This window comes from Pygocentrus nattereri, chromosome 6 (assembly GCF_015220715.1).
Source record: "Pygocentrus nattereri isolate fPygNat1 chromosome 6, fPygNat1.pri, whole genome shotgun sequence".
Classification (NCBI taxonomy): Eukaryota; Metazoa; Chordata; class Actinopteri; order Characiformes; family Serrasalmidae; genus Pygocentrus; species Pygocentrus nattereri.
Window position 1 is genome coordinate 26,010,580 of NC_051216.1, and position 14,344 is coordinate 26,024,923.

At 40.2% G+C, this 14,344-nt stretch overlaps 1 protein-coding gene across 2 annotated transcripts in view; it reads right to left on the reverse strand.

Moving 5' to 3' along the window:
* Positions 1 to 14,161, reverse strand: part of gdap2 (ganglioside induced differentiation associated protein 2) — a 31,141-nt gene extending 16,980 nt beyond the window's left edge. The window contains exons 1-11 of one of the 2 annotated variants that reach the window (XM_017704585.2): positions 13,904 to 14,161; positions 11,347 to 11,573; positions 9,675 to 9,814; positions 9,379 to 9,532; positions 8,770 to 8,858; positions 8,372 to 8,448; positions 7,764 to 7,923; positions 2,709 to 2,859; positions 2,365 to 2,441; positions 1,395 to 1,471; positions 1,133 to 1,272 (exon numbers count right to left, since the gene is read on the reverse strand). In XM_017704585.2, coding sequence (XP_017560074.1) covers positions 1,133 to 1,272; positions 1,395 to 1,471; positions 2,365 to 2,441; positions 2,709 to 2,859; positions 7,764 to 7,923; positions 8,372 to 8,448; positions 8,770 to 8,858; positions 9,379 to 9,532; positions 9,675 to 9,814; positions 11,347 to 11,546 — 1,265 coding nt within the window. In that variant the 5' untranslated portion in view covers positions 11,547 to 11,573; positions 13,904 to 14,161. The other variant, XM_037539654.1, reaches the window with a different exon arrangement.
* Between the last annotated feature and the right edge of the window lie 183 nt (positions 14,162 to 14,344).

Genomic DNA, 14,344 nt, shown 5'->3' on the forward strand with positions numbered 1-14,344 from the left:
AACATAATTTGTGGATGATTTGGCTGGCTGATTCGTATGGAATAAAGGATCAGTGCAACTTCCCCCAAATTACTCCAAAACAGCCCGGATTGAAACATCACTGCACGGATGTTTACCTCAGCATTATGAGGCATGCATTACAATTCTGAACAGTAACAAGACAGATAAATGTTAAATACAGTGCTTAACAAAAAAACAGCACAGCAAAAGAAAAGAAAATATGACATTGGACAAGGGAGGAGACTACACAGGCCATACTTTCCAAAAAAAAAAAAAAAAAAACCCCACACAAATGGATTTCACTGTAGGGTGACAGATTAATGGCAAAAATTACGGTACATAATCATTGTGTGGGAGGGAACATACGTTGACTGAGCAGTTGTGTATTTAAGGTGTATTGTCATGAATTTAATGGTTAAGGAACTGGGTCACATCAAAATGGGTCAAACCCATTTAGCCTTACATTACTGTGATGATTCGAACAACCTTACTGTAAGGAGCTCCGTGTTCAGTGTATTTAAAGCATAAAGGATCTGTGGAATTTCCCCAAATTACGTCAAATATCCTGAATTGAAACTGCATTTTTTTTTCTTTTACCTACATTTATGTGCCACATTTCTGAACAATTTCAGAACAGCTACATAATAAATAAATGTACAAACAAACAAACAAACAAACAAACACACACAAAATAAGAACGGGACACTAGACAAGGGAGAAGACTTCTCTTTTCAGTTTGGGGTGACTATTGTTATGAATGGCAGTTCCAAATGATGGTGCACAACCATTGCATATGGAAACTGCTGTGGATTTAAGTACCCTTGAACTTTTAGCTGTCAGGAGCTAAACTTTTCCTGGTTTTGTTATTACATTACTGTGATGTCAATTTGAGCAAGACTACTATTACTGAGGGACCTCAGAGTCCTTCGAATTATAGAAGGTAATTTAAGATGGAATTACTTAGCAGGAAAAACTGCGGACCTGGCAGATTCGTACCGGCTTTCAACCACAGATTTTTTTTGGTAATCATTCAATTTACAGCACCTCCACAGGTAAAACTACTGTAGCTTGAATACAGTTTAACTGTACATGTAGTAACGTAGCATAAAAATGCAGCATAAACAGTACTTACTTTATATCCACAATGTCATAGAGCTTCTTGAGGAAATCTGTGTCAAGATGGTTGTGTTCACCAGTGAGAGTGTGGAAATACACCATCACGTATTCCTTCACTGTGATGTGATCCATCACATGGATAAAATATAACAAGGCCTAAAAACACAAACACCCTCACATGAACACAGAAGTGCATGAACATAGGGGAGAAGCAGAAAAATTGTTATATATACTTAATACACATCACTGAATTAAACAATATCAGATTTTATTTTTACCTTCTCCATGTCAATAAGAGTTACTGGAATGTTCCTGCCTACAACCACCATTACTGTTCTGCCGCACATATCAACACCTGCAGGCAAGAAACACACAGCATCATGGGTAACTGGAATTAAATTTGAAAACAAAACACTGACTCTGGAGCCGACTCAGTTGAGATCATCTCCTTACACAGCCCATTTTAATTAATAAAAAAAATTCCATAATTAGTTTCGGTTACTTTTGTTTTCTGAACTTTCGTTCAGTACTATAAAAAGGAAAACAGGTTATATGTTCTGGGATAAACACAGCCAGATGTTTTCTTTCATCTAGTCTGTGTTCACATGATTAATACAGTTACAGGCAGAAGGGCCAGAGGCAGTCTGCCCCCTTCTGGCCAAAAGTGACAATGTCACTTACTGAGGTCAAACCAATCAGCACTGTGCAAGTTAATTACAGCTGGCTTTATTACCTGACTGTAAAAATGAACATAACTGCCTGTAGACAGCTATAGATGGCAGGTCTTCAATCTCTAATTTACAAGCTTTGGAAAGCAATGGGTATTGAACATGACACAGTGCTGTTGGTTTTGAACTACCACACTTCACCACATAGAGCCACGACATAACCTGACCCAAGCAACAAAGGGACGACGATCTAAAACATCACCACAGCAACCGTTTCTTTGGTGGCTATTTTTGATCTTGAAATTGTGAAATGAGAGAAACGGATTACAGAACCCCCTGATGTTGTGCTCAATGAGCTGGAACTAAGGTTTCCTGCCCAGTGAGCAAACACATGGGGAGAGAAGATCGAGCGTGCACATGTGCACAGAGACACAGCAGACAGTAAGAAAGTAAAGAAGCAAAGAAGCTCATGTGTGCTGGAGAGAACAAATGGAGAAGGCATGAGAGCACAGACTTGACTCCACATTTCTGGATTGCCATCATACAATTACTCATATTAATACAGTGAACAAAAGCTGACCTGTCTGATATAAAGCTTTCAAAGCTGCTATGTCCGAGAGGTCCTCTGCTCGAGCTCTGCACAGCCAGCGATTATAGCTGAATGACAAGAAAGAGTCAAATTTGTTATCAAAACAGACTGACTCAGAGAAAGCTTATGACACAATTGAATCTCTACATAATAAATATACACTTTAGTGGAAATTAAATAAATAACAGCAATTCTCAGAAGGAGTCAGCTGTCAAATTTGACTGCTGATCAGATCTTCATGAACATAAACACACCTTACAAAAATACCTTTTGGAGTCTAAGGTATGCTAGACAATTTTTTAGACACTGTAGTATGGGGGAAGGCAAAGTCTTACTTTCTCTGGTGTTGTTTCTGCTGGGCTGCCTCAGAGAGATGGCCCTGTAGAATCTGCTTCCGCTGCTTATCCACATCACCCTCCATGCGCGCAAATGCATGATTGCCCACCAGCCCCAGACCCAACTCCAGAGACTCATCCTCCGAATCATCTGCGAAAAAAAAACACAAAAACTGAATTATACACTACCATTCCATAACCACTGAGATCTTCATAGAAAGAGTAAGATTCACTGGAGGTGACTAACAGCCCAGTGGCAGGCAAGATGAAGGTCCTGAGTTCAAATCCCAGGATTCACATGGGATTCCTTGTTGTGCCCCTGGGCAAGGCACTCAACTTCCACTGCCCTAAGAGGGACAGCTCTGCTGTAAACGCTGTGCCACTCCCAGACTGGTATAAGGTTAGGCAGCAAAATGAGAATTTTCAGCATAAATTAATAAAGGTTCAGTTTAATACTTCTGGATTACCAGGGGTTTGTGAATTCTGACAGTGACACTAGTGAGGCTACCATTCAAATATTTTATATAGCTTGGAGTTTTTTGATTTCAAAAAAGTTGATCAAAGAAAATTTGAATTAATGTGCAATCTCCTGAAGTATCCATGATGCACAAGAAACAATGAACTGTTGATGTAACTGACTAGGCACCTATTGTCTCGCAGTGATTATAAAATCCAGGACAGGAATCAGGATGCAAGGTCCAGATTTGAAGGCTTCTGCTTTATTAGCTCTCAGTAGAGCTAGTTTTAACAGCTCTGTCCACTGTATGCGGCTGCAGCGCTGACAGTCTAAAGGCGCCAGGGGAGCAGGCAGTAGACCATTTAATGAGGGCTGAAGCTGTAGTCCCACTTAGCCGTCATGCACTGAATCCCTACAAACACCACTGAGGAAAACCGTTCTCAGAGGGCATAGTGCCAACATGTGACTTTTGTTCACGCAACATCAGCAATTATCCAAAAATATTTTTCACCATTTTTGTGCATCTACCTTACCAATAAACCAACTTTGCCACTTTGTTACCCAAGCATACAACTTTTTTGCAATATTTATCCATTATTGTCTTTATATATTTATAAATTTATATTTTCTTTATACATCCATATTTATTTTATGCACACTTTCAAACTTTGCATAAAAGAAGTGGATGGAACACATTATTAATATATTGAGGGGGCAGTTGTGGGCTGGAGGTAAGGGAAGGTCGCTGGTTCGATCCCCAAACCGACAGCATATGACTGAGGTGTCCTTGAGCAAGACACCTAACTCCCAACTGCTCCCCGGGCGGTGCGGATTGGGCTGCCCACCGCTCCGGGCAACTGTGCTAACTGCCCCTAGTGTGTGTGTGCTCACTAGAGTGTATGTGGTATTTCACTTCACGGATGGGTTAAATGCGGAGGTGAAATTTCCCCGTTGTGGGACTAATAAGGGTCTCTTAATATTTAAGTCTTCATTTTAGGGAATTATATCCCATTTCCAATGCTGGATTGTAACCACTGGTAATTTTATTGAACTGCTAGACTAACTGATTGGCCACCTAGTAGCATAACTACCAGAAACTGGAAAATCCAGAACCAGCTTTGAAGCAGGCACAGAACACTAATGTGCTAATCTGCCTATGTAAAAATCTTAATTTCACAAATTGCAAGAATTTCTGCCCTTCTTCATGTTTTGCAGAAGTTCTTAACATGACAGTTCCAACTGTTTATATTCAGAGTTTTATGGCACAATATGGCCAACAGGCATCCCTCTTAATTCAGTTAATGTGTTTCAGCCACACCCACTGCTAACAGGTGAATAAAATCAAGCACACAGCCATACAATCACCATAGAAAAACCCTGGCAGTAGAATGGGTCATACTGAAGAGCCACATTTACCACAAGTGAGTTTTTAAAATTTCTCCCCTGCTAGATCTGAAGTGCTATCAAAACACCACATTTTCACACATCTAGAAACTCACAGAATAGTGCTGCCGAATGTTGAAGAACATGGTATGCAAAACCACAGAGCTCTTACTACAGAGCTCCAAACTGCCTCTGCTAGCACAAGAACTGTCTGCCGAGAGCTCCACAAAAAATGGATTCGCTTGGTCAAGCAGCTGCACAAAAACCTAAGATCACTATGCGCAATGCCAAGTGTCAGCCGAAGCGATTTAAAGCTTTTCACCACTGGACTCTGGAACAGTGTGTTCTCTGGAACGATGAATCATGTTTCACTCTCTGGAAATTTAACGGATGAATCTAGGTTTGGTGGATGACAGGAAAACACTACCTAATGGAATGCATAGTGCTAAAAGTACATTTTGGTGTAGGAAGTATAAAGTTCTGAGGCTGTTTTTCAGGGTTTGGACTCAGCCCCATAGTTCTAGGGGAGGGTATTATTGCCACAATGCACAAAGACATTTTAAATTATTAAATACATTCAACTTTGTGGCAATAATTTAGGGAAGGCCCTTTCCGTTTTCAGCAGGACTGTGCCCCTGCGCAAAATGCAGGGTCCATAAAGACAGGGTTTGAGGAATTTCGTGTTGAGGACGTCCTGTGGCCTGCAGAGCCCTGACCTTAAACCCACTGAACATCTTTGGGACGAATTGGAATCTCGATTGTCAGCCAGATCTTCTCATTTGATCTGACAAATGCTCTCCGAACCCAACTGGCACAAATTTCCACACACTCCAAAATCTTGTTGAAAGCCTTCCCAGAAGACTGGAGGCTGTTATAATCACAATACCTATGAATTTGGAATTTAATGTTCAACAAACTCATGTAGGTGTGAAGGTCAAATACTTTTGGCTATGCAGTGCACCTGCTGCCCTCAACTACATACAGTTCTTTTGGTTGCCTTGCAAGGTCAAGGACAACAGATTGAAGTTCTGTTTTTTAGCCTAATACTAGACCTAAAACGTCTCCTGAAAAAGGCTGTACCCCATCTATGCTTGTAGCTGTGTGTTTATGTTTCACCTTATAAGCAAAAGGGTGGATTATTCATAGGTGCATGTAACTGACTGATACCTTTCTTTGCTGACATTTTCCCTAAAGTCTTATTCCATCAAGTTCATGCATACTAGTAATCAGTGTACTGAGTCAGGCAGGATGCATAATGCTTCTGGTTATGCTCCAAGACATTGTGAGCTTGACTGCAGACATTTGTCATACAGGACAGCTATTTTTCTATGTGAGTGACAAAAATAAAGAAGCCCCTTTAACAAGACAAAGCCCATCTCTCTAACCTACAACAGCGATAATGGTTGGTGTCTTCTCTCTTTATGGAGTATATTTACATTCTGGCCAACGATAAAAGCAGTTTCATCAGTGCAAGTTTGGACCAATGCAATGGCTGGCGAACCACAGCCTTCCCCTGCTGTCCCTGGGGAATGTAATGTAGTGTTCAATAGTACCAGGAGGGCATTCTAATGTGTTGAGCTGGCACACTATGAACATGATGCTGACACTGAGGAGTTATGTTATGTTTGTAACTAGCAATAAGTTTAAAATGAATAACAATCAAAATCTCATATATGCTTGCATTTTTCAGTTGACACAACATGCCAGGTCTGATAACTCCAGCATTACGGCAATTAAACAAAGACTGGCTGCCCCCACAAGAACTCCTAGACCCCAGCATGTGTGATGTGGAGCCAGGCACCCTGGGAAATTATACTCCTGCTATTTGAATCTTAAAGCAGCATGCCAAAATCTGCTACTCTGTTGTGAAACTCCATATCTCAGCGCACCTAATGGATAATGTCTGATTGCTTGGCTGTCCTTATTTCCTCTCTCCTGCTCCATGATTACTGTGAGTGAAAGGTGCTGTGGAAAGGTTTTTTAAAAAAAATAAATAAAAAAATAAATAAAATCAGTCATGGTTCAAAAACAGGCACACTATTTCTTCTATGAAAAGACCATGCTTACCCTGGATTACAGCAAGAAAGAACCCAGCTTTGGGTGAAAGAAAAAAGGCACAAAACTGAAGTGGCTGAATTATACACAGATGTCTCTGCTATGTTATTTTTGGCCAAAACATTTCTATCACATTAATGAACAAAGTGAGATTTTGTTTTTTCTAATAACTGCACCATACGGTCCTTTTCATCCACTTCAGAGGCCCATAAGCCTTGATTCTCTTTGACTACCCAAGGCCTTAGTAACAGTGAACAGTTCCACACAGAGACCTTGGGCTGCCCTCGCACATCCTGCGCTAAAGCACCGACTTGCAGGCAGGGATGCAGTCATGTTTATTTACATTGGGACTGGCTGATGCACAGTTTGTTTGAGTTGGACTGATAGCTCAATGGAGGGGTGACCATCTCAACACAGCTGGACCACAGGCCACAGGATCTGGGACAGGAATAATGGCTGGCAAACAAATATAAGTGTCCAAACCCTCCCTAACAAATAAACATGTCCATGTGGGCTTACTGACACAAAGTAGAAAACACACAAGCATGCAAAAATACACATATATATAGCAATGCTTTATAGCTGATTGTCACTGCACATGTTGTGACTTTGAGGGCCTGAGGACTGCATGCCAGCTGAAGAATGCTCCTGAAAACATTACTCAAAAGAACCAAAAATGACAGGTCAGCAAGGTAGAACTGGCTCATTTCACAATCAAGACTTGCCCAAATTTGCTCTACAATAATGAAATGGTCTTTTCCATGGTTTTCCATTCTGCTGAGGAATATTATACATTACTGAGTATTCTTCACTGTACCAAAAACATTTTCCCCATAAAAGCCATCCTTGCCCTGGAGCGAGCAAAGTTGGAAACAATGAGAATGATTAATGATATGCCTTGCATTACTGGTTTAACAGTTCAATCTCCAAAATCCTTAAAGGGTAATATTAGTCTACAGGTTACATAAGCAAATTTGAACAGTGCTGACTGGTATTTTCCTGGAGGCATTTTGATACTGTGATACTGAACGCCCACGATCATATTACAAATTCCGGATCATTGTCATTCCTTTTAGGAGTGTGAAAAACCAAACCAAATTTTCACTTCACTGACTGGCCATGTTGTACATATGCTACATAGAACAGGCTGAAAGGCTCACCCTCCACACTGCCAGGCTTCTCAGTGATGCGGATCTGCCTCTCCGGCACCACCGGCTCACCTTCAGAGTTCCCAATATCTGCAGGGAGGAGAGGCAAGCTGGCTCTCTCCTCGTCCTTGGAGCGTGGGTAATATAGTGGCAGTAACTTCTTGTACACTACCTGAGTAGCACACAGCATTCACACACACACACACACACACACACACACACACACACACACACACTAAAGTTAAATGCAATCTCATCAGCCACAGGCAAAGCTTACAAACTCAGTGAAGCAATCAGAATGCATTATGCTTTCATGTTTGATCAAGATCTGACATTCAACTGGAACCCATCAATTCAGATTTTCAGATGGATGAGCATACTCAGAGAAAAACTACTTCACTTGCTCAATCGGCAATCAACATGTCATTGAGCAATATCTTTAATGCACAAGCTTAAAATCAGCTCACAGCACACAGTGATTGTGCTATGTTTCATTTACTAAAAGAAACAAACAAGCTCAACATAAAAATCAGCACAATCTGAGAATTAGCACATAATGAAGGCATGCAAGCTAGAAAAGGGTCGACCTTATGCAACAAGTGATATAACATGGAACAGACCTCCTCAGCATCTGACACTGCAAACACCACAGCCTCTATGCTTTCACCATGGTTCTCAAGAAACCTGCGAACAGTCCCTGACAAAAGAAATAAAAGATAATGAGCCAAAGACTTTTATGTTAGAAAGTGGTTAGTTACATTTAGTCACTGCTAGAACAAAATCTTCTATCTACAAAAAAAAATAAATTTTACATTTTACTTCAAAGTTAATATTTATGTAACAAGATCTCATTTTACATAATTTTGCCTGTAATGACATTTTGAACACTCTAAAAATCAGCTGGTATTTTTAAAGTATGTCAAAAAACAACCAAAATAAAGTTGAATGGACTGTTATGACAATGACAATGTGCTAATTTTGTTTGTTATAATAGAATCGTTTCACAAAAGTGACTTACTGAATGCTATGTGAGTAGCGTCTTCGAGGGGATATCCTCTCTTTGTAGTACTGATCACACAAAAACCCACAGAGACCATGGTGTGCTCCCTGGATGAGACATGTGAACACAGACAGCATTAGACTCCAACTTACATACATTCTGTGCCTTTCAGATGCACTCACAGTAGTGACTGAATTACCCTGAGAGAAATTACTCCAATAAGCTGAAACCGTTCACTGTAAAGTAGCAGACAGGAGCTTCTTTGATGAAGACCTACTTTGCGTAAAACAAGGCTTAACGTAATCAACAGCTCCGCTGTCACAGACTCACGCCCAAATCATTCAGTGCAGTTATACAACTCTGACATGCACTGGAATCTAACTTGAGTCTGGCACATTCTGAACTTGGCAAATTGAGCTATGCTCAAACATTGAAAACCAATTCTTAGCACTCTACATCAGTGTAAAGCGGCTTTCTGACATGTACATGGCTGATAAGTGAACAGACAATGTTTATTTATTGGAAAGGTTATCATAATGTTTCCTTAGAGACAGAGGTGCTTGTAATGATAGTGTGTAAGAGAAGTGTGCTAATCTGTCATTAGGTGATGTAATTGGACAGGCTTACTTGGCAAGCTGCATGACGTTTCTATAGCAGCTGTACAAAGAGCTCTCAGCAGCTGTGCGATACTTGGCTTTGTATTTGGGTCCAACTGTATGAATGATAAAGCGTGCAGCCAAATTGAAACCTTCGGTCATTTTCGCTTCCCCTGTCCGGCAGCCTATAACAACACAAACATGCTCCCATGAGATCAGGATGCAAGATGCTTAAAAATATTTTAAAAACAAATGCACAAATTCACAGTAGGCCCAGTAGTATTGCTTTGTCTTGTTCATATTTCTTCTCCTAGTGGTGCCCCCAACCTTTCAGTTTGAGTAGTTCATCTCTGAGCTCAGGGCCGGCATGCCTGTGAATGCTGTCTGAGATTGGATTCTTATCAGTTAGCGTCTCGTTGCTTGTGTTCACTATAGCAGTGCAGTTCAAAAGTGCCACGTCTCCTTTGCTGTAATGAAAAGCACAAATAACATCAATCAGAAACACCTAATGAAAGCAGAAAAAAAAAAAAAATGCATGCAAGTGCTAAAGACCGCTTTGTTTCATTGTAAGAGTACAAAATTTATGCTGGCCATCATTTCTAGAGAAAAAGAGCCCATCCAGTTTTCAGAGAACAAATTCATCTACTTCAGTGCACCAAGGTTCATTTCACATGCCTTTGGTATGTAAAGAGGAACTAACCCCAAACTATTAGGTGCATGCCATCATAACACTAAAGCTTGTTTTTCAGTAATGCAACAGCATCATTCGCAAAAGTCAAGACACAAATGGACTTTAGTTTAAAGCAGTGACTCTAGGAAGAGATCACATCACTCCCCTTAGCAGAAAATGGGCAGGGCAATTAGTAGTCTATACCATTTAATAGTGCTATATTATGAAGATCAGTACACAGAAATAGACTGTATTTTGCAGTCTGAACAACATTAGCAGTAGACAGAACTTACCATCTTATATTAAGCATCTACTGTGAAAAAACAATCTCTTTTTTAAAACTGTGACAATACACAACACAGCAGCTTCTTAAAACAGCAAGAGTGAATTTCTCTTTTTCCCTTAGAAAAAACAGAAGCTACGTAATCAGAGTTGTGCAAAATGGCTGTTCAGACACAGTCATGTTGCAAAAGGAGCAGCCAGAGGGACCTCACACTATCATGTGGTTGTGCAACAAAGAGGATTTATGTTCACATGGCAAGGGGCTATGAGGGGAAGGGAGGGGAGCTGCGTGTGTGAATCTGGCACAGAAACTTTGAAAATGCAGAAATCATGCTCATGTAGCTCAGCAGCTAAAGTTTCCAGGAAAAAAGAAATAAAACAATTGAGTATGATGATGTGGGTCTGAAAACCATTCAGCGATTACGCTACCAATTTTAGGCGGCTAAAACTCTTTCTACAGCAGCTCATTCATGCTCAAGTTCTAAGTGGTGTTGTAGCCTGGACTGCTTTTTTAATGAAACACAGCTAATCATAACAGATATATTTTACATATCAGTGTTATTGGCAGAGTTAACAAAAACAGCCTGTTTTCCAAGAAATCGGAAAATGGTCATTTAAAAATGAATCATGTGTGCTTCTGGTAAATAAACCACACAGACAAAGTGGACCTCAGGAGAAAAAATAAAGTACTAGAAAAATGTAGCACTTGGGCCTTTCAAACAGTGCTTTACTGGAAAAGTCTTAGCAGTTTTGTTGGCTGGTAATTGGTTCTTATTTTTCATCTCTTCTCATTTCCCTTATGTTAGGCATTAGGTGTGGATGCGTTTACATGCTCTCGTTATTTTAACCAGGACTTTGCTTTGCATTCACATTTAGCAGCTCAACTAATATTGCTGATAGTCTTTTTGAACCACTAAATCCTCAAAACGTTCTTTACATTACAATTAAATGTGTGCTTTTTTTGGAGTGGGATGATCCCCAAATCCAATTAAGTGACAGAACCTATATACTGGCCAACTGATTGATCAGTCAGGTCCCAGTACTCACAAGAGAATAATCTTCCTGTTGATATCCTCTCTGAATGGGAAAGGAGAGAGAAGAGAGTTGATCTGGTAAGACAGGTTGTCCACCTCATCGCTCTTAGGACCTTCTCCTTTCTCTTCTCCCTCCTCCATGAGTTCAGGCTGATCCCAGGTGTGAAGGTTCTGGACTTCTACAAACTGCGAGCGGGCTCCCAAGGGATCCATGCTGATGATCGGTAGTTCAGCAGTGAACTGAGCAGAACATACACACAATATACAGGGCCTTTCTGTTAGCAGTCTGTCAGACCATATTAACACATGAAATACTTACTCAGAGCATCATTCAGCACAAATGTCATAAAGCAATTACAGTGACATCCTTCTAAGTTTCAGGGATAAAACAGAAAAAAAAAAAACATCTGTGATAAAACAGGGTACAATGTTTCACAGAGCTTTATGTTTTGATGACATTTCCCAACAGTGATTAGCACTTTCATGACATTTGAATTGCGACAAATGTAAAAGAAATGTTAACAAATGACAAAATGCTTTTTAATCAGTAAACATGAAAAAGCAGCTTATTTTTTCCTTCAAACACAGCATAGATACAATCTTTGGAAAAACTTTCTTCTTTTTTAAAACATTTCAATGTTTCAAATCATCTAATTTTGACATAAGATAAAGACAACAAAGGTAAACACAAGATGCAGCTTTTAAGCAAAGAAGCCCCAGACCAATACACTACCACCACCATGTTAGTCTGTTGGTATGACGTTCTTAAGGTGGAATGTGGTGTTAGCTTGATGCCAAACATAACATGAGCCATGTTTTCCCTAAAGGTTCCACCTTTGCCTCATCAGTCCACAGAATATAACTCCAAAAGACAATATGTTTTTTGGCAGATGCAAGACGAGCCTTTGTGAAACTGTACCAAATAGTGAAATGAATTTAGTTAACTGGTTGATTTAGTAGCTAAAGGGATAATTACTTTTTTAGGGCCATGTAGGGCTGTAAGGCATTTGTCCTTCGATTAATGAAGTTATCATTTAAAAACAGCAATTTGTGTTAGTTTGGTTATCTTTGTCCAATATTAAAAGTAGTCTGATAAACGGAAATGTTCAAGCGTAACAAACATGAAAAAAACAACAGGGAAGGGGCAAATGCTTTTTTCACAACACTGTATATTTTCCTGTACACAAAATCTTAGACTCACATGCCTCAGTGATAAGCCACAATTTCTTGTCGAGAAATGTGACTTGCATTTCTGAACATTACAGCAAGGTAAGACGATGAGCAGACGTATTCATATGACGTGGCTCCTTCATTCACTGAGCTGCTACATTAACCACCACCGAGAACATCTGTGTGTCCAGGCAAGAAAAAACTGATGAAATGGTGCGTGCAAACGTCCATGTAGTCCAAAAATACCAATGACTGTACAGACTCTAAATAAAACACACTCCAATGTGAAAAGTTTAAGTTAAAAAGCCAATATGGTATTAGCAGATGCACAGAGCCTAATGGTTTCTTAAAAAGTCTTTCCAAATGACTGTCATCACATGCTCATGTCATCACCCATCTCCAAGAAAACGGAAGACTTGCCTTGCTTTAAGAGTGAGAGTAGTCCCATATATTTGACTCCAGCTCTGTGTGCTTTTCAGAAAGATTTTTTACAAAACATCATGCCAAAATGATGGCGTCTGACATCAAAATGGAGTTTTGAAAGAACTCAGAAAAAAAAACTCAGACAGAAAAAAAACGAATTACATATATATATATAAATAATATTTCAGATGAATGGAGAGCATGTGCTATAAATAATAACCCTGAAACCTTACAGCACAGCTTACTGTAAAAGTTTTTAAAATCATTTTAATCAAGTTCAGAAACAGTCTAAAGCAATGTTTTACAACATTCCCCTCCTCTTGACCACTGGATGTACATGTTTAAAACTTCCTACAGCAGAGTGCTGACCATTAGGCTCCACCACGTCTATGACAGGTCCAAATGAACACTCAGGCACTACTCTTAATCTAGGAAAGGTAACAGATTGATCATATGGTGCAGTGTTTTTCTAGCCAAGCATTTTGTTTTTACAGCAAAATAAAAAATAGAAGCAAATAAAGAGCATAATACACTAACAAAAGTAGCTCATTTTCCGCAATGTTATCTAGTGCGAACGTCGAGGAAGTGTTATTCTGAGATTCTATACATGATACAGACTTGACGCTTGACACATAAACACAAAATATACAATCCTGAGCACTTCGCTTGTATATCTGAAGGAATATTACTTCATCTGATTTTGCAAGTCAGTGGTCTGCCACTAGAGAAACGAAGGTTGTCAAGCGGCTGCAGAGTAAGAGAATTCAGTGAATAACGGACTCAAACCCTGAAGCCCACGGACCACAGAGAAGGAAGAACCCAGCTGACCTGAAGCGACCTGTCAGTGCGGCAGAACAGCGAAGCAGTAGTAGAAGAAGACGACCATGTTCCAGCGTGGAAATATGAAGAAAGTAGTCCAGCTAACAAGACCGCACTAAATAATAGCGAGGAAGGAGGTGTGGAGCGATGATACTTACTCCGAGCCCTACTGCGGCTGCGGCTGCAGCCCACCCAGACCTGCCGTTAGCTCAGTTAGCTCACCGGCTACCGAACACGGGAGGAAACGAGTACAGCGGGCTACCTCAAAGGAACAGGGGACAATTCAGCAGAATCTCCTGCTCACTGTGCCATTACAGAACGGGTGAGCCGGCGAGCGCTACGGTCAATAAGACACCGTGTCAGGTTCGCTGTCTGGAGGCTCCTGCTCGAGCTGATTTAGCGTGTGTGATCAGCTGATTCACTAGTGAACTCGATCACTTCCGGGAGGTTGCTGTAAGGGACCGTCAAAACATTGTCGACCTGTGTTTTAAACGTACAGTCAGCTATGAATCTGTGCAGTGCGGCATTTTTTCATGACTTGTATTATTGTTATCCATTAAAGGTGAAGTAAAGGAATAAATAAATAACAATATTCTCTG